Source organism: Eretmochelys imbricata, chromosome 9 (genome assembly GCF_965152235.1).
Source record: "Eretmochelys imbricata isolate rEreImb1 chromosome 9, rEreImb1.hap1, whole genome shotgun sequence".
Classification (NCBI taxonomy): domain Eukaryota; kingdom Metazoa; phylum Chordata; order Testudines; family Cheloniidae; genus Eretmochelys; species Eretmochelys imbricata.
The window spans coordinates 64,807,869-64,831,721 of record NC_135580.1 but is presented as its reverse complement, the minus strand read 5'-3'; the positions used below and the strand labels follow the sequence as shown (position 1 = coordinate 64,831,721).

At 43.9% G+C, this 23,853-nt stretch overlaps 2 protein-coding genes across 4 annotated transcripts; both read left to right on the top strand.

The window, feature by feature from the left end:
• The first annotated feature begins 6,365 nt into the window (after positions 1-6,365).
• On the top strand, positions 6,366-13,330 carry TRMT2B (tRNA methyltransferase 2B). Of its 3 annotated transcripts, none has more exons than XM_077826610.1 (7): positions 6,366-6,522; positions 6,950-7,067; positions 9,015-9,229; positions 9,396-9,497; positions 10,232-10,351; positions 11,193-11,292; positions 13,039-13,330. In XM_077826610.1, exons 3-7 carry the CDS (start codon positions 9,019-9,021, stop codon positions 13,163-13,165), a joined length of 660 nt encoding a protein of 219 aa, XP_077682736.1. In that variant the 5' UTR covers positions 6,366-6,522; positions 6,950-7,067; positions 9,015-9,018; the 3' UTR covers positions 13,166-13,330. The 3 variants fall into 3 exon arrangements, with proteins under 3 accessions (XP_077682736.1, XP_077682735.1, XP_077682737.1); XM_077826609.1 differs by having other exon boundaries at positions 6,897-7,067; XM_077826611.1 differs by lacking the exon at positions 6,950-7,067 and having other exon boundaries at positions 6,367-6,522.
• Positions 13,331-18,973: 5,643 nt separating this feature from the next.
• TMEM35A (transmembrane protein 35A) lies at positions 18,974-23,562 on the top strand. Its single transcript, XM_077826990.1, has 2 exons — positions 18,974-19,200; positions 22,302-23,562. The coding sequence occupies exons 1-2, from the start codon at positions 19,081-19,083 to the stop codon at positions 22,686-22,688; spliced, it is 507 nt and encodes a 168-aa protein (XP_077683116.1). The 5' UTR covers positions 18,974-19,080; the 3' UTR covers positions 22,689-23,562.
• The last annotated feature ends 291 nt before the right edge of the window (positions 23,563-23,853 follow it).

Genomic DNA, 23,853 nt, shown 5'->3' with positions numbered 1-23,853 from the left:
GACCTCTGTGTGCTGACTACCCTCACATCAGTAACTGAAATGTCTTAAGGCCTGATACAAAGCCCACTGAGATCAGTGCGAAAAAGTACATTGCAACTGTGGGTTAAAGCCAGAGGCTGGGATAAAGTGAGACTGAGTATCTAGCCCTATAACTTTATTTAAAATCTAATCTGTAACTATCCAGGTGACACCAACAAAAAACTCAGAGCAACCCAGGAAGCAAAGACACATTTGAAAAGATTTTTATCATTACATTCAGGAAACTGTGGGCTGGGGTGGGAGGGAGGGAAGTGCCCTCCCTGCATGCATCACTGTCCAACTTCTTTAAAAAGTATGTCCAGGGTGCGTGTCATCTTTTCCCTCCCACTGGACTCAAATGTACCACCTCCTCCTCCCTCAGCCCCACCCGTGGAAGCCAAAATCCTCACCGCTTCTCCTCTCTCTCCCCCCCCCTGCAAGCTCAGCCATCGTCTAGGACCTGGCAGAGAAACCATACTCCATGGCAGCCTCCTGCACTGCTCACCTGCTCAACTTTGATACACTCTGCCCTCTGTCTTCCCCAGTCTGGAGTCCCACCCCTCTACTCCAGCTTCTCCACCTCACAAACCCTTCTCCAATCTCCCCCAGCCTCACCTCTGGCCAACCCCACAGAAAAGCCTCATGCCTCCAGTCCAGCTTCCCCACCCAACCTCACCCTCTCCATGTGCCTGGCACTTACCTCTCCCAGCTTCTCTTCTGGCCTTAACACCTCATCTGCAGTCTGGGAACCAGCAGAGAGATAGTGCTCCATGGCCACCTTCAGCATCCTCCGGTTGAGACCCGCCATCTCTGACCTCCAACTGCCGCCTCCAAGCTCTGACCCCAACTGGGGCCTTTGAGCGGCAGTTCTAGAACTGCTGAGCACTCTTGCTCCATGAGTGTTCTATCACAATGACCTGGCTTCCCTCAAGCCAGGTGGTTTATGTGGCTTTCATCATTTGAGGACAGATTCATGGAGTAGACTTGCTCCCTGTTCCTGAGTGATGTGCTGTGTCACTGGAGAGCCCTCAGACAGTGGTTTGTCCTGTCCACAATGCTCTACCCTGAAGGAAAGCAAGCTGTGGCACAGAACTCCTGTGTGACCTGCAGCTTTCCGCTCCTGTCAGCAGTGAAGGTGATTCAGGCAGTGGCTCTACTCTCCATGGCAGTGAGGAAGTTTTCAAAACTGCTGGAGGAAGCTGCTTTCTCTTCCCCCATAACAGTGATATCATTAGGGTGGTACTGGGTTGGCATAATGCTAGACTGTTTCAATGGCAAAGCCTTCCTGTTTCTGTTGCCTGTGGATATGGAGAGCATCAAAGCATATTTCTTCCATCTCTGGAGAAGTTGTGAAGTGTGGTAGCAAAGCGAGGATTTGACATTTAACTTGTCTCTTTCTGATCTTTCCCAAGCAACCTGCATCCTTTCTGTCATCCGTGAGAAGCACAGAGCCCTGGCTGGAGAGGAGGGCCTATTTGCCCAGCTGTTCCACGTGCAGGTTCTTCAAAATTTTGGACAGAACCTGCAGGACAGGAAGGGCCCCAGCCATTGTGACTGAACTGCAGGCTGGGGCCACCTCAGTTACCGCAAATACTGCAAAACCAGAGTGTTAATGAGAGAGAGAGAGAGAGAGCGCTTCTGTTCTGCCTTCCAGGTTTGGTGTAGGGCATCCAGCACTGAAAGCTCTTTGGGACTGGGACTATCTCTTGCTATGTGTACGCACAGTATGGAGCACAATGATGCCCTGATCTCGACTGGGGCCTCTAGGGACTATTGTAATACAAACAATAATACACTTTCATATACAAATAGTCAGCAAGGGTCCTGTTCCAGGGAGCTTCCTCTATGAGGATTCATGCACATGACTATACAGTCCAAGTAGAGACAATATGACTATATCCCACAGCTGAGAGAACCTCTATAAAATAAATAAATGACTTATGGAGCGTTAGTGTGAGTGGAACTGATGTCCCTCAGTGAAACGATTCTTTAGCCAGCAATGGAAGCTACAATGCTCCTCCTCCTACATGCAGGATATTGCTGGACATTCACCTAGAAGGAGCAGGCATAGGAACTTCTGACAAGCCAGGAGGCTGTGCATGCTTGCAAGGTGATTGGTGGAAGCTACATGTCCACTTGGCCATTCTTGGCAGCCTAACTGCAGCCTGGCTTCTGAGCTTCGTGCCCAAGGGTCTGCTGCACAACATGCATTTTCCAGGGATGTTTATGCTGTTATCAAAAAGAAAAGGAGGACTTGTGGCACCTTAGAGACTAACCAATTTATCTTAGCATAAGCTTTCGTGAGCTACAGCTCACTTCATCGGATGCTGTTATGTTACAGATCTGTGCTTCAGTATGAGGCCTGTTCTCTTTTGTGTCTTCTCTTCCCCTTTCTCAACCGACAGGTTGCGAAGCACAGACTGACAGCATCTGAGGTAAAATTAATTAACTGATAAGGAAACATGGTGTTCAAGACAGCAGCCTCTCCTAACGAAGGTATAAGCATGTGACTATACACCTGCATGTCTCAGATACTTGTTCTGAGCTCAGCTCTTGCCATTCACATTAGGGAGGGATGAAACATTTGCAGTGTCTGGAGTTTAGGGCTAATTTTAGTTGCTTAGAGCCACCATTTTGACAGGACAGGATGAGCTCTTTAATGAGAAGTTCAGAAGTTCTAAGATGGCAGGAAATCAAGGTGGCCTGAGTCTCTCTGCATTCAATGTGGTGTCACCAAAGTAGCTGAATCCCACCACAGGAGAGGAGAGAGAAAATGAGACTCTACCTGAAATCTGAATTTATTAAGAGGTTCCAAAAACTATTCCAAGGATTGGGAAAACAGGATGGGGAATATAATATTAAATTGGTACCAAATACTAAACCCTTTGCCATGTCAGCATCCAGAGAACTCTCCCTTTTACTAGTGCGCAGGGTGAAAGAAGAAATGTGGGTGAAGTTTCCAGAAAAGATTGGTGTGCAGGTAGGCTGAGAATCCCAAGGCCAGACTGCAATGTTCAGATCTGTGTAGTCCCTAACAAGCTTAATGAAAACATCTCTGCAGGAAACAGTATGTATTTTCATGCATAGAAAGCATCAGAAGATAGCTCAAGAATGAAGACTGGCATGTAAAGAACCATCAAAGTTCCCAGTGAAACTCACTCAAGAAGCATTGTAGAACCCAGTGCTGCTCTTTACTTCTCAGTCCATTCTGCATAAACAATTTTATGTCTTATTTACACCTTATTTGTGGTTTTGGTTTAATAAGACAACTATCACTTGCAGTCTAAGTTCTCAGGAAGGTATTTGGAGGGGATATAGTTGAAGTCTTTTCAACTAGTGAGTGAGACCAATGCTAAGCTCTTTAACTGGACCTGGCTGATTTTTCCATCTGGAAACTGGTAGCTAGAGAGAATCATTTCCAAGCCCCTGCTCCAACTGTCCATATTTACCTATTGCTGTTAAACTCGAGATGAAGCAAATGAGAACACAGTGCAACTAGTACAACGACAGTTACAGATATCCAAGGCATCTGGTCTGGAGACAAAAGCCCTGACTGGATTTCATGAGCTTTTGGCACCATCAGTGGCTTTGCCCTCCAGAGCAGGATGGTTCAACAAATCCAAAGGGGCAGGGTGCCCCTTCTCCCCTCAAAAGGGGAGTCTCCCTCATCAAGCATAGCTGGAACTAAGCTAACCAGTGGGTATCATTTACAGAATGCTAATGCTTTAAAACCACTCTTCCAGCAGGTTCCCTGATATTTGGAGTGTTCTTATCATTTGAATCTTCAGAGTGGTTCCCAGAACTTGGGGCATGTGATTCCATACCAGGTTATTATTCTGTACCAGATATTAGCCAGTTGTATCTTGCTGCAGCAATGTTTGTCTTCTCATTTCTTGGGGGCACAAAGGGTTTTGAAATATTCAACAATTCTGTACTCTGAACATTTCAGAGAGATGGCATAAAGTTGACTCCTATTCATTATTCACCAGCATTCAAACAGCAGATTATTTTGTGAGGTGGAACCTTAAAACCAAAGCTGTGTGTAGATATTACAAACCTCCTGGCAGTTTTCACCGGCACAGAGGTTTGCCTTGTCCTGCTTGGCCAAACGTTCCCCACACACAAACATTGCTCCACTTTCTAACCCAGAAGTGGCAGCCTCTCGGTGGAGCTGTATGTACAGAGTCTGTGAAATGTCATGGAATCATTCGGGAATGAAGGTGCTATATAAATGGTATGGTAGCCATAGGAGTAGAATGGAAGCGACTCACGGGGCACATTTAACAATCAGCAACATTTTCGTCTCCGAAGACATTGCAGAGCAGTTCTCTATCCCTTTAATGACAGGTTTCAGAGTAGCAGCCGTGTTAGTCTGTATCTGCAAAAAGAAAAGGAGGACTTATGGCACCTTAGAGACTAACCAATTTATCTGAGCGTAAGCTTTCGTGAGCTACAGCTCACTTCATCGGATGCAATCTAACCTTTTCTATCCCTTTAAGGAGCCGCAGAAGGCTAAGTGAGCTGCTATGTCATGGGTAGGTGCCGTCACTGTGCTGGTGCCTGGAAACCAGGAAACAACTGCGCCATCTAGTGTCACTACCGTTGCAAGTGGGGAAATAAAGCGCCTAACACTAGAGGCTAATTCGATTTGGAAGCGGTTTGCTGGGGTGTTGGCAACAAAGGTAAGGGCTGAGGATGAGGGGCTTTAATCCTTGATGGTGCTCCTTTAACTAAGCACAGTGTGTAAAATGTACACACATTTTCAGCTTTGCAAATACCGCTAAACCCCAAGAGAGGGAGTCAGGAGGGGAGGACGTTTCCTTCTCTTCTCGGTGCCCACTTCCAGTCTCTTCTCTCCCAGTATTTTCTCTCTGGGTCTCTGTGGCACTGGTTCCCCTTGCCCTAATCTCCTCAGTGCTGCCTCCCTGTAGACCCGTCAGCATTTGGAAGATATTAAATGGAGAGAGAAATCTGGAGAGACATATAGGGCTGCACCTTTGGACACTGCCACTCATTGGAGACACTCCATAGTTGACTGGGCGAAAAATATTGTGTGTGGGGCGGGGCAGGGGAGTCTTTCTCCATCCTAAATAGAGACACTTGGCACGTAAGTCTAGCAGCTCAAGCTTCAGGGCTTCACTTGCAGCTCTCCCTGCCCCTTGAGATGCTGCGCCGTCTCGAGGAGGGGTGTCACAACTGTCTATGTTTGTTAGGGCAATTCAGATATGGCAGGCTGAACTGGTGTCTTCTTTTCATTGCTTTTTTGTAACTTTCGATATGTTTATTATTTCTATAAATGTTTAGTCCTTCTAAGTTATTAGCCTGAATAATATCTTATGGTAATAAGTTCCCCAGGATAATTATGCCTTGTATTTTTTTAATTCCTTTGATTGGTTTTAAACTTGCTGCCTTTTAATTTCACTGAGTACCGTAATATATTTAGATACAGCACAGTGGGTAAAACACAAGGTAGTGGCCAAAGCAACGCTTCTCCCAGCTTTTGTCTGTTTCATGTCATTGTTGTATAGTTTGTGTTGCTATAGAATTCCCCACTATCTGGAATATTAATAATGGAGTCACTGTGTGGTGTTGGTTCCAGGGTTTCAGCTCTGGGATGGCTCTCTCCTGCTCACTGAGACTGATACGCCTGCGCGCTTGCTGGCCGCTGAGTCTGAAACAGGCGTCTTTGAGCACTGCACCAGATGAGCACTGCAGACAGGTGGCTGGGAGGAATGAAGGACGAGGAAAAGGTGGATGAAGGAGAAAAACCCTAAACCCTAAACAGGGCTGCAGGCCTGGAGTCCTCCTGGAAAGAGAGGTATAGAACTTATGCAGCATATGCTGTGCGAGCCCAAGGAATTTGCACCGTTTCTGACTGCAGATCAGGTGTTCATAACTGTACGGGAACCAAATTACAACAATAAGAATTAACCACTCACTCTCTGGAGTGGGAAGAGTTCAAGTGTGCACAGATCAGTGTCTAGGGTTGATCTACACAACCAAAGTAGCAAAGTTTAACAAAGACCTTGTCTACACAAAAAGGAAAGTTGTAACTTCAGCTACACTGGCAAGTCCCCAGCACAACCATTTTGCATTTAACACACCACACACAGTTACTCCCAGTGATGCAAATGTTCACACCTTCAGAGGGATAGCACACTGCTGCTACATTTCAACATGTGACTCTGCACTGCTGAAGTGCTAGTGTAGATAGCAAACTCTGGTGCAGCAACTGCACCAAGTGCAATTAGCCCTTCCAGTGTAATCCAGCTATGCTTCTGCCTACTCTGTTGACAGCTTGAAGCACTGGCTTCATCACCTGATAAGATGGCTGCATGCCAACCCTAGAGCAGCTCACACACCAAGTACTTGCCTGATGTCAGCTGTGCTCAGCTCTCCCTTCTCCTAACGCTCTTGGGGCAGGATAAAGAAACTTTGAGATGGTTTCCCTAGAGTGCAATCTGAGAAATAATAACAGAACAAGAGAGAAATTAAGAGGCACAGGTAAGGGGGAAACAACATCATAGGTACATAAGACTTGCCATGCTGGGTAAGACCAGAAGTCCATCTAATTTGCCAGCCTGTCTCTGACAGAGGTCAATACCAGAAGTTTCAGACAAAGGTGTAAGAAGCCTAATAAGAGAAAATTATGGTATACCTGTCTGTAGAGTAAGGTCATGCTAAACCCAGAGAGCAAGTGCTTGGTGTATATCTTGAAATACGTTGGTTTATATACTTTTTTCATTCTTATCCTTATTTTTAATGTAATCCTTTTTTATGGGTCCTCTTAATTGCTCTGCCTCAATAATACCATGTGGCAGAGAGTTTCACAGATTAATTATGAGCTGTCCAGTAACATGTAGAATTCTGTTGCCTAGGTGGTTAATCAATGTGTATGAGCAGTTCAGATTTTCCCTTCCAATATGTATAGCAGTGCAACGGACAACACTGTTAAGATGTTTGCCGAAGAGAGGTGACAATAGATGGAAAGATGATCTGGTGGAAGATACAGGATGGATATCTCAAATGACAAAATCTGATTAATAAGGGTAAGATTGGGGGATGTGACAAAGTGAGACCATTGTCAGAGTGGACAGAGCAATTAGTGCAGTGAGACGAGGTCTGTGAGGTAGGCTGGAGGAAGCCCATGGAGGGTTTTCAAAATAAGGAGTGTTAAGAAGGCAACATGATCTCTTTACTCTTTCTCTCTCCCCTGACTGTGTAGTAGTAGGAATTTGTTTGTATTTTGCATAATTATGAAGAATAATAATGTAGCATGTATTAAATGTATTGATGTATAATTTGACCATATCCTGCCAGCCACCCTTTCTGAGAGCCGAAAGGAATGGCCTGGTGTGCCATTGGTAGAGATGCATCAGCCAGAATTTTGTGTCTGAAGCTGATTTCAAGGCAGTAACAGACCTTTTAGGGTCACTACTTTGTTGTAGGTTTAGCATTCTAAAATAAGTAAAAGAGCAGGAGGTTGGACTAGATGACCTCCTGAGGTCTCTTCAAACCCTAATCGTCTATGATTCTATGAATGCAATGATTGTTTTCTCTTGCATTGCAATTTGATGTTCCTGTTCAAATGCTCTGTGTAAATCAGTCCTGTTTTGTGTGTGAATGAGGAACATCTGTGTTAGAAGATAAGTATGAAGGCCATCACTGGACCAGATATCCTAGGGAGAAATTGAGGACGGACGTAAACATGCCAGGAGATTGCAACACGCCCTTATTTAAATGTCAGAGGAGGGCAGATTGACGACTCTAAAAATAAGATAGGCACCTATCAATGGGGACAAAATAGCTGTGATCAAAACCAGCATCGGGTAACTCCCTGAGAGACTAATGAAAGAACAAAATAAAAAATGAGAAAAACAATTTAAGAAAACAAGCACTCGTCAAACGATAATTGATTACAGCATGATGGTGCAAAACTCATTTGTCCCAGTGAAGAAAAATCACTATATAAACAGGTGCCATGCCATGAAACTTTGGGTTCGTCCTGCCAAGACTTCCCTGGAGCATCGTGTTGCAACTGACAGAACCTCTGAGCAGGGTGTTAAGGGTGCCGGGCTGGGGCCGAGGGGTTGGATAAGGGGCAGAGGGTCTTGGGGGCAGTCAGAGGCTCCCCCCCTACCAGGGTCTGGGAGGCAGGAGCTGTGGGGGGGCACTTTTGGGGGCCCCGCAGTCTCAAAGTGGCCCAGGGGATTAGCAGGGGGCCGGGAGCAAGCCGCTTTGCTTCTCTCGTCCCGGCCCCGGCCGTGTCGTTCGGGAGAGGGGGCTTGGGGAAAGGAATCCCCCCTTCACTCACCTGATAAAACTTGCATCATGTCAGAAAGTGGAGGGAGAGGCAACAGGAATACTGAAAATGGAATTTCACTGCTACCCCCTATTTCTTACCCATATCCTCAAACTGCAATCCAACTACGCTCCCATCAGGACAATTCTTTCAGAGACTGACAAATAATAGTGATATTTGTTTGGGCAGCCCTTCTACAGACACCATTTTAGGGTGGCTATGTCTTCATTTGATTATTTCAAAGTACTCTGGAAACATTAATAAATTATGCCTTGCACAACTCCTATGAGGCAGGTAAATAAATATTTTACCCCTCTTTTACAGATTGGGAAACTAAAGAACAAAGCTGGAGTGACTTTCCCAAGATTACAAATAGAAGGTCTCACTCCCAGTCTTCTGTTTTGACCACAACCATTAATTCCAGATTTTGAAAGTGACAGAAGTTTTGTAAATGATCACTTCAACTTCCTAAAGTGTTCACAGAAAATAATAACTCAAAGGTGGTGCTTTAGATTAGAGAAGAAATCAGTTAGAGAATTGCTCTAGATTGAGATCTGGTCTAGATCAATGGATGTGGGGTGCGGGGGAATGTTCTCCCTGTGTTTTAACACTGTACTAAAAGGACGTTAAATAAATTGGCTCTTTGTTGAAAATCCTGTTCTCTAATGGATTCTCTTGTTATATCCCCTTCAAGCATCATGACTGGAAGTTCCCAGCAGCAATCCCTCTATCAGCTCCTCTATGGAGAACGATACATCTTTGAGGAAGTCCTGGGCTTGAAGTTTCGCATCTCTCCAGATGCCTTTTTCCAAATCAAAACAGCTGGGGCAGAAGTTCTGTACCAGATAGTTGGGAAGTTAAGCCGGGCTGATAAGAACACTATCCTTCTTGAAGTCTGCTGTGGAACTGGTGAGAACTGACAATGCAGTGGGGTCGACACAAGTCTGTGTTTGACAAGGTCATGATTTTATTCTGGGTGTGAAGGATGTGGTCTCTCCAGAATTTAACCACTGTCTTGCTCCCTATTTCTTCATCTTAAAACCTTGAATTTCTTTCTCTCTCTCTTGTTTTCCAGGTGCCATTGGTCTCTGTCTGGCTTGCCAAGCACCTAAGGTTGTTGGTGTCGAGGTGGTGGAGCAGGCTGTAGAGGATGCCAAATGGAATGTAACATTCAATGGTGTGAGGAAGGAGTTTAAAATCCATTGCTGAAAAATACAAAGTATCTCCTAAGTGGAGGGCTCCTAATAGTCCCAAGGTGGCCTGCAGATGTTCCAGTAAAGGGGAGAAGCCTTGTGGTATAACCACCTCACTCCTCCTTTTCCTACTTCACAACAATGCTCCTTCCCCCGTTTCTATTAACTCTGTGACGTGAAAGGGGCATGAAATGGTCTTGGTGGCTAAAGAGAATGGAGGGAGATGAGAGAATGGCTGTGGGAATGGCAGTGGAGGACTATCTAGACTTGATGTCAGGTCCTTGTGCCTTTTCTACCTCCACATTGCAAAATGGGCAAAGATTAACATGTGCTCTGACCCACACCCCCAGACGAGCATGCCATCTTGGGTTGCACACACACCTCAGGGCTTTGAGTCTAGATGATGGGGGGTATGGACAAGAACTTGCAGCTCCCCACATGGAAAGTCAGCAATGTTCACTTATCTTTAGAGGAAAACTGGGGTAAAGTGGCAAGGGAAGGAGATGATCCAGGAGAGTGCAGGTAGGGAGAATCCCTAAGATGTTCTGTGTTGACATGGAAAGCATCCCTATGCCAGGTATGCATTTCTCAGGGAGACACCCTCTTGGGATGAGAGACCCTGAGGTTTGCTGTGCCTGAGGGTCCTCTCTCTTCATCTTCCAGTGGGGTTGATTCTGTGCCTGCAGGGAGTGTTTGGATGAATGATTTTTCTGCACAGGGGTCTCAAACTGTGGGTATCACAGTGGAAAGGCGGAGACGGTGTTGCTGCAGTTCCTGATGTCACGAGAGGATGACCGACTCCTTGTTGCAGTGTTGAACCCATCCCGGGCTGGACTCCGTAAGAGAACATATTCTTTCTTTTTGAGACCTGACAATATCTCTCTTGTTTTAAAGGAACAAATACAGAAAAGAAAAAAAACTTTAAATAGAAACGTAGGAAGTGTCATATTGTCATAGCCCATTTAGTTGAGCATGCTGGCATCAAAATGGCCAACAGCAGGTGCTTCAGAGGAAAGTGCAAGAAACTCTGCAGTAGGCACTTACAGAATAACCTTGTCCTCAATTATGAATTGTGGCAATGAGTTCTACGGGCTAACTGTGCATTGTATGAAAGAGTATTTCCTTTAATTGGATTAAAATATGATGCCTTTCAATTTCATCGAATGTCCCTCTTGCTCTAGTTTTGAGAGAGGTTGAGTAGCACTGCCTTATCTACCTTCTCTATTCCATTCATTATTTTTCTATGGCCTTTACCAGTTTTCCTCTTTAAATAGTTGCAATCTTTTAAATCCGTCTTGATATGGGAGTTTGTGCATGCTTCTCATCAATTTGGTGAGTAAGTTCATCTGCCACCCTTCATTCCTTGGGAAGATGAGACAAGCTCCCTCACTTCAGTGCTCTGCCTGAACAAGCTTGCATCCTATTAGTGTGGTCTGCCTTGCAATGGTGACACTAACCTGCCACTTTGGACCCTAACAATGTGAACTCCCTTGCACCTGAGCACTGTCTGTTCCCCCTGCTGCCTTTCTATTTTCCCTCTGTTAAGGGTGATTGGTTTTGGTCATCCAAATGTAGTTCTGTGATGCTGGCCTAAAAGGAAAATGTTGACCAGTTCTTAGGAAAATCTCTATTCTGTGGGTGTTTTTCTATGTAAATGTCTGATGTTTTTCTGCTCTCAGATTATCGTGTGGTGCAGGCCATTCAAAACTGCGAGGCCATCCGTACGTTGATCTATGTTTCCTGCAAGCCTGAAAGAGAAGCCATGAGGAACTTCCTTGAGTGAGAAGGAGCCCTTTTTTTTTGGTTTTGTCTCTACTGTTATGAGGGAGACGTGCCATGCCCAGAGGAAAAGAGCACAACAAATTGCTTGGGGAGGTTTTCATTTGGTCTGAACCTTATTGGGGTTGGCCTTGTAAGGCTCAGCCCTGCCCGCCCAGCAGTTACTACACCTGTGTGCCTACTGGTGTGTCTATTCACAAGTTGCACATTGTGATAAAAGACTTCCGGGTCACTGTAAAGAGTTCAGTGAGGATGTGGGTTCAGTGGGGAACTGCTGTTCAAAAAGAGGGGAGGGGGGAAAAGCAAGTGAGATGCTTAAATGCATTCATAGATGGATAGAAAATAATGCAAAACTTATTCTAATGGCACTGAATCAAACAAGCAGCATGCCTTCATCTGGGTTACTGTATCCAATATATTCACCATAAAGAAAATAGGTTCCCATCTGGCAAATTAAGTCAATGGGACCATTCACATGCTTATAGTTAATCACATGGCTAAGTATTTTGCGGTGTCAGGGCCATATAGCAGACAACGAAAGGTCTGCAGAAGAACAATGAAGATGGTTAGATAATGCAAAACCTAGGATTATTTTCTAACGGTATAAAGCCTTTCCTAGCTCTGGCGTTTTGTGAGAAATCAAATCTTAAATTTGTCTCTGATCATTCAGATTAGCCATGCTTTATTGGAGTTGGTCCATGTCAAGGTTCCTTCCCCACTCTGAACTCTAAGGTACAGATGTGGGGACCTGCATGAAAGATCCCAAGCTTATTTTTACCAGCTTAGGTTAAAACTTCCCAAGGTACAGACTTTGCCTTGTCCTTGGACCATATGCTGCCACCACCAAGTGTGTTAAACAAAGAACAGGGAAAGAGCCCACTTGGAGATGTCTTCCCCCAAAATATCCCCCCAAGCCCTACACCCCCTTTCCTGGAGAGGGTTTGATAAGAATCCTTACCAATTCGTACAGGTGAACACAGACCCAAACCCTTGGATCTTAAGAACAATGAAAAATCAATCAGGTTCTTAAGAGAAGAATTTTAATTAAAAAAAAAGTAAAAGAATCACCTCTGTAAAATCAGGATGGTAAACACCTTACAGGGTAATCAGATTCAAAACATCAAGAATCCCTCTAGGCAAAACCGTAAGTTACAAAAAGACATAAAATCAGGAATATACATTCCATTCAGCACAGCTTATTTTACCAGCCATTAAACAAAAGGAAATCTAATGCATTTCTAGCTAGATTACTTACTAACTAACAGGAGTTGTAAGGCTGCATTCCTGATCTGTTCCCGGCAAAAGCATCACACAGACAGACAGACCCTTTGTTCCCCCGCCTCCAGATTTGAAAGTATCTTGTTCTCTCATTGGTCATTTTGGGTCAGGTACCAGCTAGGTAACCTTAGCTTCTTAACCCTTTACAGGTGAAAGGGTTTTGTCTCTAGCCAGGAGGGATTTTATAGCACTGTATTCAGAAAGGTGGTTACCCTTCCCCTTATATTTATGACAATCCGGGACTGAAGAGAGCAGGTTCCAGACCTCAACCCAGTGTCAGTGTCAGTCTGAGTGGTTGTTCTTTCCCAAATAATAAGTATCTTTAATATATCTTCTGATTCTTCATGGGTCAGCTATTACTAAAGAAAAGGAAATGGAGAGGGGAAGGATTTTAGAAACACAGACATCATTCCTCTGGCTCTGGATTAATGGGGAAACTGATGCCTTTTGCTCCTTCTTTTTTTATAGGTTTTGCTGCCCACCAGACTCTGGGAAGAAGCTTGTGAGAGAGCCATCTGCCCCTCTATTGGCTGTCCCAGTTGACATGTTTCCCCAAACCATGCACTGTGAGCTGGTGATCCTCTTCACCTGCTGAGGGGCCGTCCTGGTTTATGTGTTTTCCTACAAAACAGGACTTCATACCTTTTAAAAGTTGAGGGTGAGGAAGAACTACAAATGTTCAGAAAGCTGGAATGGTCATGGCTCTGATTTAATTTATTCTTTTGAAAGTTGTAAATTAAAACTCTTTTGGGAATTCTCAGCCTGCCTCGCTGTGCTGTCCCTTGCATATCCTATGAAGTACGAAGCCAGTGTGTACTGAGATTTTCTGTGTGAAAAGATCCTCTGTTGTAGTTTCTCTTTCCCACTCAATCCCTATCCCCTTTGCCAGGTGATCAAAATGGCTTAGACACCTCTTAACCCCTACTCTGCTGTTCTGGGTTTTCATGGGTAGGATTTGGTGAAACTGCTTTAAATATACTAAATACAAGTCAAATCCTTTGTACTTTTAGTACTATTGCCATGTTATTTAGATATCATTAAACTAGGGCTGTTGATTAATTGCAGTTAACACACATGATTAAAAAAATATTAATCGCGATTAAAAAATTGATTGCGATTAATTGCACTGTTAAACAATAGAATACCAATTGAAATTTATTAAATATTTTTGGATGTTTTTCTTCATTTTCAAATATATCGATTTCAATTACAACACAGAATACAAAGTGTGCAGTGCTCATTTTATATTATTTTTATTACAAATATTTGCACTGTAAAAATGATAAACAAAAGAAATTGTATTTTTCAGTTCACCTCATATAAGTACTTTAGAGCAATCTCTTTATCATGAAAGTGCAACTTTCAAATGTAGCATTTTTTTGTTACATAACTGCACTCAAATAAAACAATGTAAAACTTTAGAGCCTACAAGTCCACTCAGTCCTACTACTTGTTCAGTCTATCGCTAAGAGAAACAAGGTTTTTACATTTACAGGAGATAATGCTGCCCACTTTTTAATTATAATGTCACCTGAAAGTGAGAACAGGTGTTTGCATGCCACTGTTGTAGCTGGCGTTGCAAGATATTTACGTGCCAGATGCACTAAAGATTCATATGCCTCTTCATGCTTTGGCCATCATTCCAGAGGACATGCTTCCATGCTGATGACGCTTGTTAAAAAAATAATGCGTTAATTAAATCAGTGACTGAACTCCTTGGGGGAGAATTGTATATCTACTGCCCTGTTTTACCCGCATTCTGCAATATATTTCATGTTATAGCAGTCTCGAATGATGACCCAGTACATGTTGTTCGTTTTAAGAACACTTTCACAGCAAATTTGACAAAATGCAAAGAAGATACCAATGTGAAATTTCTAATGACAGCTACTGCACTCGAACCAAAATTTAAGAATCTGAAGTGTCTTCCAAAATCTGAGAGGGATGAGGTATGGAGCATGCTTTCAGAGGTCTTAAAAGAGCAACAGTCTGATGCAGAAACTACAGAACCCAAATCACCAAAAAAGAAAATCAACTTTCTGCTGGTGGCATTTGATTCAGATGATGAAAATGAACATGCGTCGGTCCGCACTGCTTTGAATTGTTATCGAACAGAACCCATCATTAAGCGTATGACTTCTGGAATAGTTGTTGAAGCATCAAGCGACACAAAAATCTTTAGCACATCTGGCATGTAAATATCTTGCGACACCGGCTACAACAGTGCCATGAGAACGACTGTTCTCACTTTCAAGTGACGTTTTAAACAAGAAGCAGGCAGCATTATCTTCTGCAAATGTAAACAAACTTATTTGTCTGAGCAGATTGGCTGAACAAGGACTTGTAGGCTCTAAAGTTTTCCATTGTTTTATTTTTGAATGCAGTTTTTATTGTACATAATTCTACATTTGTAAGTTCAACTTTCATGATAAAAAGTTTGCACCACAGTACTTGTAGTAGGTGAATTGAAAAATACTATTTCTTTTGTTTTTTACAATGCAAATATTTGTAATCAAAAATAAATATAAAGTGAGCGCTGTATACTTTGTATTCTGTGTTGTAACTGAAATCAATATATTTGAAAATGTAGAAAACATCCAAAATATTGATTTAAATAGTATTCTATTATTGCTTAACAATGCGATTAATCGTGTGATTAACTTTTTTAATCGTGTGATTAATTTTTTTAATCGCTTGACAGCCCTACATTGAACCAATTAGATAATTAAGATGAAAGAAATCCATGGTGACATTAAGTAGGATAAAATTGCAGGGACTATTAATCCTCATGCTTCATGGCAGAATCTGATCACCTGTTGGGGTCAGGAAGACATTTCTCATATAAATCCCAACTACAAAGTGCAAAATCTAACACTGACCACTGTTGGAGACAGGCTACCCCACTAGCTGGACCATCAGTCTGTTTGGAAATGGCTATTTGTATGGGGAGAAAATGAGGAGAAAACAGATTTCAGAGTATCTCCCCTCCACATATACTTCCTCTCCTATATATTGCTGATCCCTGCAATATGAATTGTCCCTGCAAGATGCCAGCAGCAAACTGCCATTTTCTTATTGCATTCACTGTAAAGTAGTCTGCACTGTCCCATTCAGAAATCTGGCCTTTCTCGTATTTGTACTGCAATCCACACTCTTTAACATTCTGTATCACTCCATTCACCCTTATACTTTGCTGATTAACAGCTCGCCCAGTTCTTCAAATGATGATGTTGTGACAGATTGGGGACATCAATTTGTCAAATTGTGAACCCCATCTTGTTTCAGGGGCTCTACTTTGTTTGTAATTTTCATTTTGGAGTATGACCTTTGATATATTGCAACCACCTCTGTGGATTACAGAATCCATTTTGTAGCAGGGGCTTGATACCCTGTGGAAACACTATGTCCGAGAAATTATGGCAGAGCCCTTGGTGTTGAATGGCTTGAACAATGGTTTTCTACCTGTTGGGCTATTTACTTTTAAATGACTCTCTCTACAGAGCTGATGTGGACAGGGAGGGGCCTCCAAAGAGGACTACAACCCAGAACTTCCCCATAGTTAGCATATGGGTAAAAGAGGAACAGACACTGTGACATGCAAAGAGCCCAGGTCTAGAAGGCAGGAAGGGCTGCCTGGCCTAAGGACTTGGACCAGACCCATGACTCACAGGAGGGATGAGATCAGACCAGAGGAACTGAATTCAGGATTTTGTTGTTTTCCATAGATATGTATCTCTCTAGGGTTGTTTAAGAGTAAAGTGTCTGTGGACAAGAAATTCCTTTGCTAAGTCTGTGTTCCTTACTGTACTGCCACATTATCTATAAAGGGGTAACTAAGAAACCAAAGCTCCCATGGCCAGGTGTACTCTGTGGAAAAACGTGTCTAAACCACTGGGGCTTGGGAAAGCTGTGGCAGTGGTTCCATGGTTTAGGCCAGGGGTTCTCAAACTGGGGGGTTGGGACCCCTTAGGGGCTCACAGGGTTATTATATGGGGGGTCACGAGCTGTGTTTCCACCCCAAACCCTGCTTTGCCTCCAGCATTTATAATGGTGTTAAATATATAAAAAAGTGTTTTTAATTTATAAGGGGGGTCACAGTCAGAGGCTTGCTATGTGAAAGGGGTCACCAGTACAAAAGTTTGAGAACCACTGGTTTAGGCAGAGGAACTATAGGTTTCCACTGCCTAAGAAGGGTGTCAGACACAGGGTCTACACCTCGGAGTGTGTCTAAGAGACCGAGAACAAGGAACAGTGACCAGTCACTATCCAGAGGCAGCAGGCTTTGGAGCAAGTGGGCCCAGGAGTTGGGTCCCTTAACAACAGGCTGGGGCCCATTCAGAAGAGGGGCCAGGCCAATTATTACAGAGGCAGTGTCTGACACCTTTCTTAGGCAGTGGGCCTAATTTTTTTGTTTTCCGCTAGCCCACTGATACAGGGTAGCCCTATGATGAATTGGGGTTCTGTTTGTACCACTTCTGAGTTTTGGATGATTGTATGAAATCGTATTGTGAATTTACTCTGTCATGGAAAGCCTATATCTACGGGAATCTACCACGAGTTAGAAGGGTTGGGTCATGTCGCTGCCAAGCCACAGACAATGGTGAATGATGAGCACTCAACTATCATCTATTCAGAGTAAAAAACACTTTAGGACAATTGGTTTGCTCTACCTGGGAGAAGATACTTCCTCCTCTTGTATGAAAGGAAGGGGATTTGGGAGTAACGGAAAATTATCACAAGGTGGAACAAAAGAAGCAAGTGACCCCAGCAGGAGTCTATAAAGGGGTACATGGGGGGAGGGAGCCATCTTGCAGCAGATTAAGATGAGAAAGGCTGCTGCAGGGCAGGGTAGGTAAGAGGATGGAGGACCCTATCTGCCAGAACACAGATGATCCCCCAAGGGAACAGGAAGCTAGGAGGGACACTGCATTTAGGATGCTTTATTGTTTTGTGTGATCTAAATGTAACGAGCATAAAGTTGATACACAACAAAGTGTGTGCATGTTGACTGCTGCACAGCTACTGCATGCCCCAGGATGTTAAACTGTAAGCCATAAGCGTCTCACCTTTTGAGGTGGAATTCTGGGAGAGGGGTATGTTTGAGTCCTGGGAAGTCTGAATTGTCAGTTGTGCCCAAAAGGGCTAGACGGCTGGACAGCAGGTTCCTACACTTGGAGTGGGTGCCAGAGAGAAGGTCAGCATCCTGAGCATATGGTTCAGGACCCAGAGATTGGGGTAGTGGCTGGACTCCATTCAGGCTCCAGGAGCTTAAAACACCCCTAGGAATCCAAAGCTTGGCTTCTCTTGGTAGGATTCGAATAAATTCTGCTCAGCCAGGGTACATTTTTGTCAAAAAGAAAGTGACATTGTTTGCATTGTAAATTGGAGAAGAGATGATGAATTTAAATCAATGGGTAAAGGATTTAGAGACACTTCATCTGTGTATTGAGCCCTCGGATTAAACATATGGAGCAAAGAGCTATATATCTTGTCTCTGAGCTGAGGGTATGAGTTAGTGGGCTGAGTTTCAGCTTTTAAACACCAGACTCCACTGGAACCCGCCACAGACTCAAATTGCAGCAGGGATGACTCCATCTTTTATCCTTCTGATGTAGATAAATTGAGCATCACGCAATTTTCTGTTTGTAACATTTGAATGAGCCCTTGCAAACTGAAGTGCAGACTGCTCTGCCTGAGCATTAACAATCATAGAGCGCCTTTTCTAAGGATAGGGGATTGCTCCACTGCTGTTAGCCAAAATAGCCTCACCCTCCCAATGGGACACACTGTGCTATGCACCTGGCTGCCTCTCTCAACCTCAGACTTCAAAAACAGACTTCAAAGAGAAACTGCTGAGCTACAATTCACCCTCAATTTGGGCTTGAATAGGGACTGGGAGTGGCTGACTCACTACAAAAGCAATTTCCCCTCTCTTGGTATTGATACCTCCTCATCAATTATTGGGAGTGGACTACCTCCACCCTGACTAAAATGGCCTTCAACATTGGTTCTCCACTTGTAAGGTAACTCCCTTCTCTTCATGTGCCAATATATATTTATGCCTCTATCTGTAATTTTCACTCCATGCATCTGAAGAAGTGGGTTTTTTACCCACGACAGCTTATGCCCAAATAAATCTGTTAGTCTTTAAGGTGCCACCAGACTCCTCGTTGTTTTTTTTCCCCAGAGGAGGGTGATTTATAAAGTACTTTTGGATCTTTGGAGAGGCAAGGTGCTACATAAATGTAACCCTGCCATAAATCATATTTATTTACTATTATTTATTTTGTTATAGGGCAAGTGGTAGCACAATGCAACTAACAGGTAGTATGACTGGTGGGGCATTAGGACCCAGAGGTTGCTGACTAGAAGAGGTAGAATCTCTCTCTCAGTGTCTGTCATTCTCACTGCCTCTGCAGCTTTGCTCCTGATCTCCTTCCATGGTGGCTGACCACCTCCTGCACGGACAGCGAGCAAGAGGCCTAGTTAGGACGTCCTCTCACTGGCCGAATGGCATCCCCCAGAACTGTAACCATTGTGGCTCTCTCGGTGGCTCTGGGGCTTTTCTTTGTCTTCATGGGGACGATCAAATTAACCCCAAGGCTCAGCAAAGATGCCTACAACGAGATGGTGAGTACAGCAGCAGTGGCAGGGATGGGAGACCTACCGCTAGCGGCTGTATGTTCTCTTCCCCACAACCTTGCAACAGGAGCAGCCATGCTGCAGGAACGTCTGCTGGAGGATACACAGCCAGCAATGCTGTGGAGCCTGGAATTCTGGGGCCGGGGGGAGAGGGCAGCGGGAAGCTCATTCTCCTCCTTATTTGGTGCTAAACAAAGAAACAGATAAAACCCAGCTGCTGAGAATCAAATCCTGCCGACAGGCCTTGGTCTGGTTCTGTTTGAGCTGATTTTGCAGGTGATCTCCGATTAATAGAAAGAGGGAGGACAGTGCAAGGAGGATGAAACCCCAAGCCAGTCTGGTGCCCCTATGGAAAGAGGGAGACCAGGACCAGTCAGTCATACTAGGGGGTATTTCCATTCCCCTGACAAGAAAAGGACTTGGGGTGGAGAAGGGAAATGTGCCTGCTTTGGAAACCAGATACTCAAAGGTCCTTAAACTGTCTGTGCCTCAAAATGGGGGTGGTGACACCGAATGACCCTACCTCGCAGGGGTTGTGAGGACTAATTAACCACTGTAAAGCACTTTGAGATCCTGAGTCAGAAGGTGCTAGAAAAGGACTAGATATTATCGTTCTCCTGAGCACCAAGCAGTGAGCCTGCCTGCCTCTCTGTAACACCGGAGAGGGCTGGAAGGAGAGCAGGGATCAGCATACGCATTTGTCTGTCTATCAATCAGTGAGTTTCCTTCACTCTTTCTGCCCAGGGCCGAACCCGCTGCAGAAATTGACCCGCCGCGAGGTGCAGGCTGACAAAGCAGTTGTGCTTAATTCCTTCTTCTGTGGTTTTATGTGTTTCGTTGTCTCTTATTTACTAACATGGCTGGAAGGTGTTGCATGCTGAGGTTCTTTGGATCACTGGGAAACAATGGTGGAAGCTTCCAGCACATTCTGTTCTCTCTCTTCAGTGCACCTGCTCAGCTGCCTTCCCCTTCCTGCCGAACAACATCTGAGTCTCCCTGGCCTTGCTGGTGCCCACAGAATGGGTTTCCCAGTAGGGGGAGGGTGTGAAGAGGTGGCTTGTGGGGCAGGGTGAAAGGAAGGAGAGAATATCCAGAAGCCACAGTTCCCAAGCTATGATAATGTAAATAAATAAGTTCTAAAAACAAGATTTTGAATTTAAACACACTACAGAATCCTTGATCACTATGATTATAATCCTTTGCTCCTCTCTGCTTTGCAAACAGTGAATTAGGCCTCACAACAGCCCTGTGTGGATAGGTTAAAATTATTATCCCCCTTTTACAAATCAGGAAACTGAGGCACGCAGATTAGACATGATCTCCATCACCTGTACTATATTGTATTGTAATATAGCCGTGGCCCAGTAGAACTTCATGGTTTTTGTTATGCTGAATCCCATAGGGGACAATGGAGTTAGAACTCAGATCCTGCAGCTCCGAAAAGCGCAGGCCCCTGCCACCTGAGCTAAGGGAAGAACCTCTGTTAGCTGTTTACAGCATAGGACCTAACACTGAGCTGAGCAGTTCTAAGTCCATTCAAAGAATATACTTGTGAACCAGTTTATTATGGTATTAAAAATATCTAGTGATTAGGGAGTCCTACTGCCAAATTTCATTTTTAAACCAATATTTTTTACACATCTGATTACAAAGTTTGCTGCTTTGGGAAGAAGCTTTGCTTCAAAGCATATTTTTAAAGCCTGAAAATGTAGGCTTGGAACAGAAATGCTAACCTCTTTATAGCAACAAGAACGCGCTGTGTGTGTGTGTGTGTGTGTGTGTGTGTGTGAAAAAAACACATCACCAACTGTCCTTGGAAGGGAGTGTCAACTTTACAAAGCTGAAAAAGCAAAGCTGTCTGAATGCATCTGACTGGATGTTCTGACCATGTTTCCATAATGACATTGAGAGTACTGAGAAATTGGCTAAGTCACTGATTCTTACCGGTCAGCTTTGCTGAGCTCATATTTGATCAGAACTGATTGGAATATCTATCATTTCTCTCCTCCTAAGAAATATGAAAATGGGGTGTCAATCCAGTATGTCAGGAATATCTGTGGTGACCAGTACACTCCAGTGGAAGTGAAAATAGTGTTAGGCATTGTTAGTAAACCAGGGGCCTCTTTAAAACCCAGAAGAATTGAAAGTGTGCTCAAAGAGAAAAAACTTCTCACTGGGTGATGCTGGAATGAAAGAGCTTGAATATTTGTGGGGAGGTAAGTTAAGTTGTTCTGTCCAATACCTACTTTTCTCCCCTTGGCAATTTGGGGCGGGGGAACAAGATTGTTATTAATAAGGCTGTTTGTAAATCCAGCATAACCCTCAGAACCAGGATGACAAATGCCAGCCTGCTTTCTGTACAGGAAAGAAAAGATCATAAAAGGGTATGTGGAGAGAGACAGCCTGCTCTAGCAAATCCTACCTTTGACGTATAGCCCTCAGCTAAGTCTCTACTGTATGTGAAATTTAGAACCCTGGGAGTTTCTAGGCCATTTCGAGATTTGCCATGCATCTTGTTTTTATTTTCTGTCCCTTGGCTCTGCAGGGACTGAGGTGCGTTATTTGGGATCTTCCCTTTAATTAAAAAAGGCATTTCAGTTTGGGAGAGGGATTTTTTTTTTGACAACCCTTTTCTGCATTGTTAATTTTAACAATAAATAGCATCTTCAGATTTTAGTAATTAATTTCCCAAGAACATGTAGAAAGTATGCCCACTACACTGTGTTTTAGCCAGTTCCTAGCCTGACAGTTACTTCCTTTTATTCCCATCTCAAAGAATTATGTTTTCCAGTTAGAAAAGAAGAGACCATGAAAGTGGATATTGGGAGTTGGGGTGGGTGGGGAATATTGTTCCAACAGATTCCCTAGTGGGGATGCCAAACATCTGCTGTGTACTACCCTAGAGGTATCTAGCTATACAACAGTGATGAGTGATGTGATCTTTATGTACAGTTTTGTATATGAGGTTAACTCAATAAAAAATTGTGCAATCCTGTGGGATGAAATGTCAGATACAGTGTATCCTTCTCTACCCTTTACTGCTCTCTGTTAATGAGTGCTGTACCTGTACTGTTATTGTTTGATTCCAGAAACGAGCCTACAAAAGCTACGTCCGAGCCCTTCCCATATTGAAGAAGATGGGAGTCAGCTCAATCCTTCTCCGCAAGAGCATTGGTGCCCTGGAGGTGGCATGTGGCATTGTCATGACACTGGTGCCTGGACGCCCCAAGGACGTGGCCAACTTTTTCCTCCTGCTGCTCGTGCTCGCTGTGCTCTTTTTTCACCAGTTAGTGGGTGACCCGCTCAAGCGCTATGCCCATGCCCTAGTCTTCGGGATCCTGCTCACTTGCCGCCTACTGATCGCCCGCCAGCCTGAGGAGCAGCCACCTGAGAAGAGGATCCTGTTGGTGAATGGTGATGAGCAGCCACTTGCCCACGAGGCAGCTCCTGAGAAAGGCAAAGTAAAGGTGTCTTAGAGGAATGCATTTGAGGGACATGGACCCTCCAGGCAGCTCTCTCCAAAAAAAAAAATGAGGTTTTTTTATTCTTATTTGTTTGGTTGTTTAAAAGGTTGCATTCGGGGCTTAGAAAACAGTCTGTCAGGCAATCACCACATGTTGGCTTGTGCAACCCAAACACCGTAGAACTACCCTCTTCCCTAACCATATCCATACACATTGTCTTTTAATTAGTCCATGGGGGAAAAATGTACCTTGTTGAGTGTGTGTTCATGGGAGGGAGCCCCTACTCAGAACCACCTCTGTGACAAGTCTTCTGTGTGGACTGGTTATGGGGAAAAAGGTCGGTGATCCCTTTATACCTCACCTGCCTGGGTTTTCCCTTTTGTACAGGGTTTGACACTAGAGCAATGAACTGGACAGAGAAACTATTTTTCCTGCTTCGCATGAGCCAATTGTTGCATCCCTTCCATCTCTCTCAGTGGAGAATAAGGATTACGGATTAGAACTGTCCAAAGGTTGGTATTTGCCCAGTAATAAACCCACGTGCCTGTTGCTGGCAAAAAGAGGAGCCGTGGTCAGTGTCTCCCTCCAAAAATAAATAAATACCCTTTCCTACCTGCTCACCTACCCTTTCCTAACTGCTCACCCAGACTTTACGGAATTGCCAGCTATTGTTATGGGTGCCCAGGATCCTCATTTTCACATCCACACAGGAGGTCACTGAGCAAGTAGGAGACCAGTCTTGTCACAAAGCGCCTGATTCTCTGTGTTATATCTGAAAATTTGGCAGATGCATTTAAATTTTGTTGCTTTTCTTGGTAGTTATCTGTGGGTTGTTTTTTTTTTTTAATTATTCATGAAAATAAACTTTTTGAAATTTGGAGGAAAATGTCTTGGCAGAGTTGAATGTCTTTCTAGAATGCCATCTGCCCAAAAGTCCCTTCCTGGTTGAGTATGACCATTTCTATCATGGAAAGGAAAATGTAGAGCTGAAAAGTGCTAAATAATGCACATTGGAAAGAACAATCTGAACTACAGCATTGTGTTCTAAATTTACTATAACCATTTAAGAAAGGGACTGACCATTATTATGAAGCAGTCATTGCCTCTCCACACTGAGCAGAGATTTTTTCAATCAGAAAGGCAAACTTGCTACGGTATGCGAAGAATAAGCTAGAGA

What these genes read in the sequence shown, in the direction of transcription:
- TMEM35A (XM_077826990.1), top strand. Translation starts at nt 19,081, where the DNA reads ATGGCATCCCCCAGAACTGTAACCATTGTGGCTCTCTCGGTGGCTCTG. An exon ending in AAGATGCCTACAACGAGATG is followed by an intron (nt 19,201 to 22,301) that starts GTGAGTACAGCA and finishes GTTTGATTCCAG; the next exon opens with AAACGAGCCTACAAAAGCTA.
- TRMT2B (XM_077826610.1), top strand. Translation starts at nt 9,019, where the DNA reads ATGACTGGAAGTTCCCAGCAGCAATCCCTCTATCAGCTCCTCTATGGA. An exon ending in ATGGAATGTAACATTCAATG is followed by an intron (nt 9,498 to 10,231) that starts GTGTGAGGAAGG and finishes TTTTCTGCACAG; the next exon opens with GGGTCTCAAACTGTGGGTAT. An exon ending in GCCATGAGGAACTTCCTTGA is followed by an intron (nt 11,293 to 13,038) that starts GTGAGAAGGAGC and finishes CTTTTTTTATAG; the next exon opens with GTTTTGCTGCCCACCAGACT.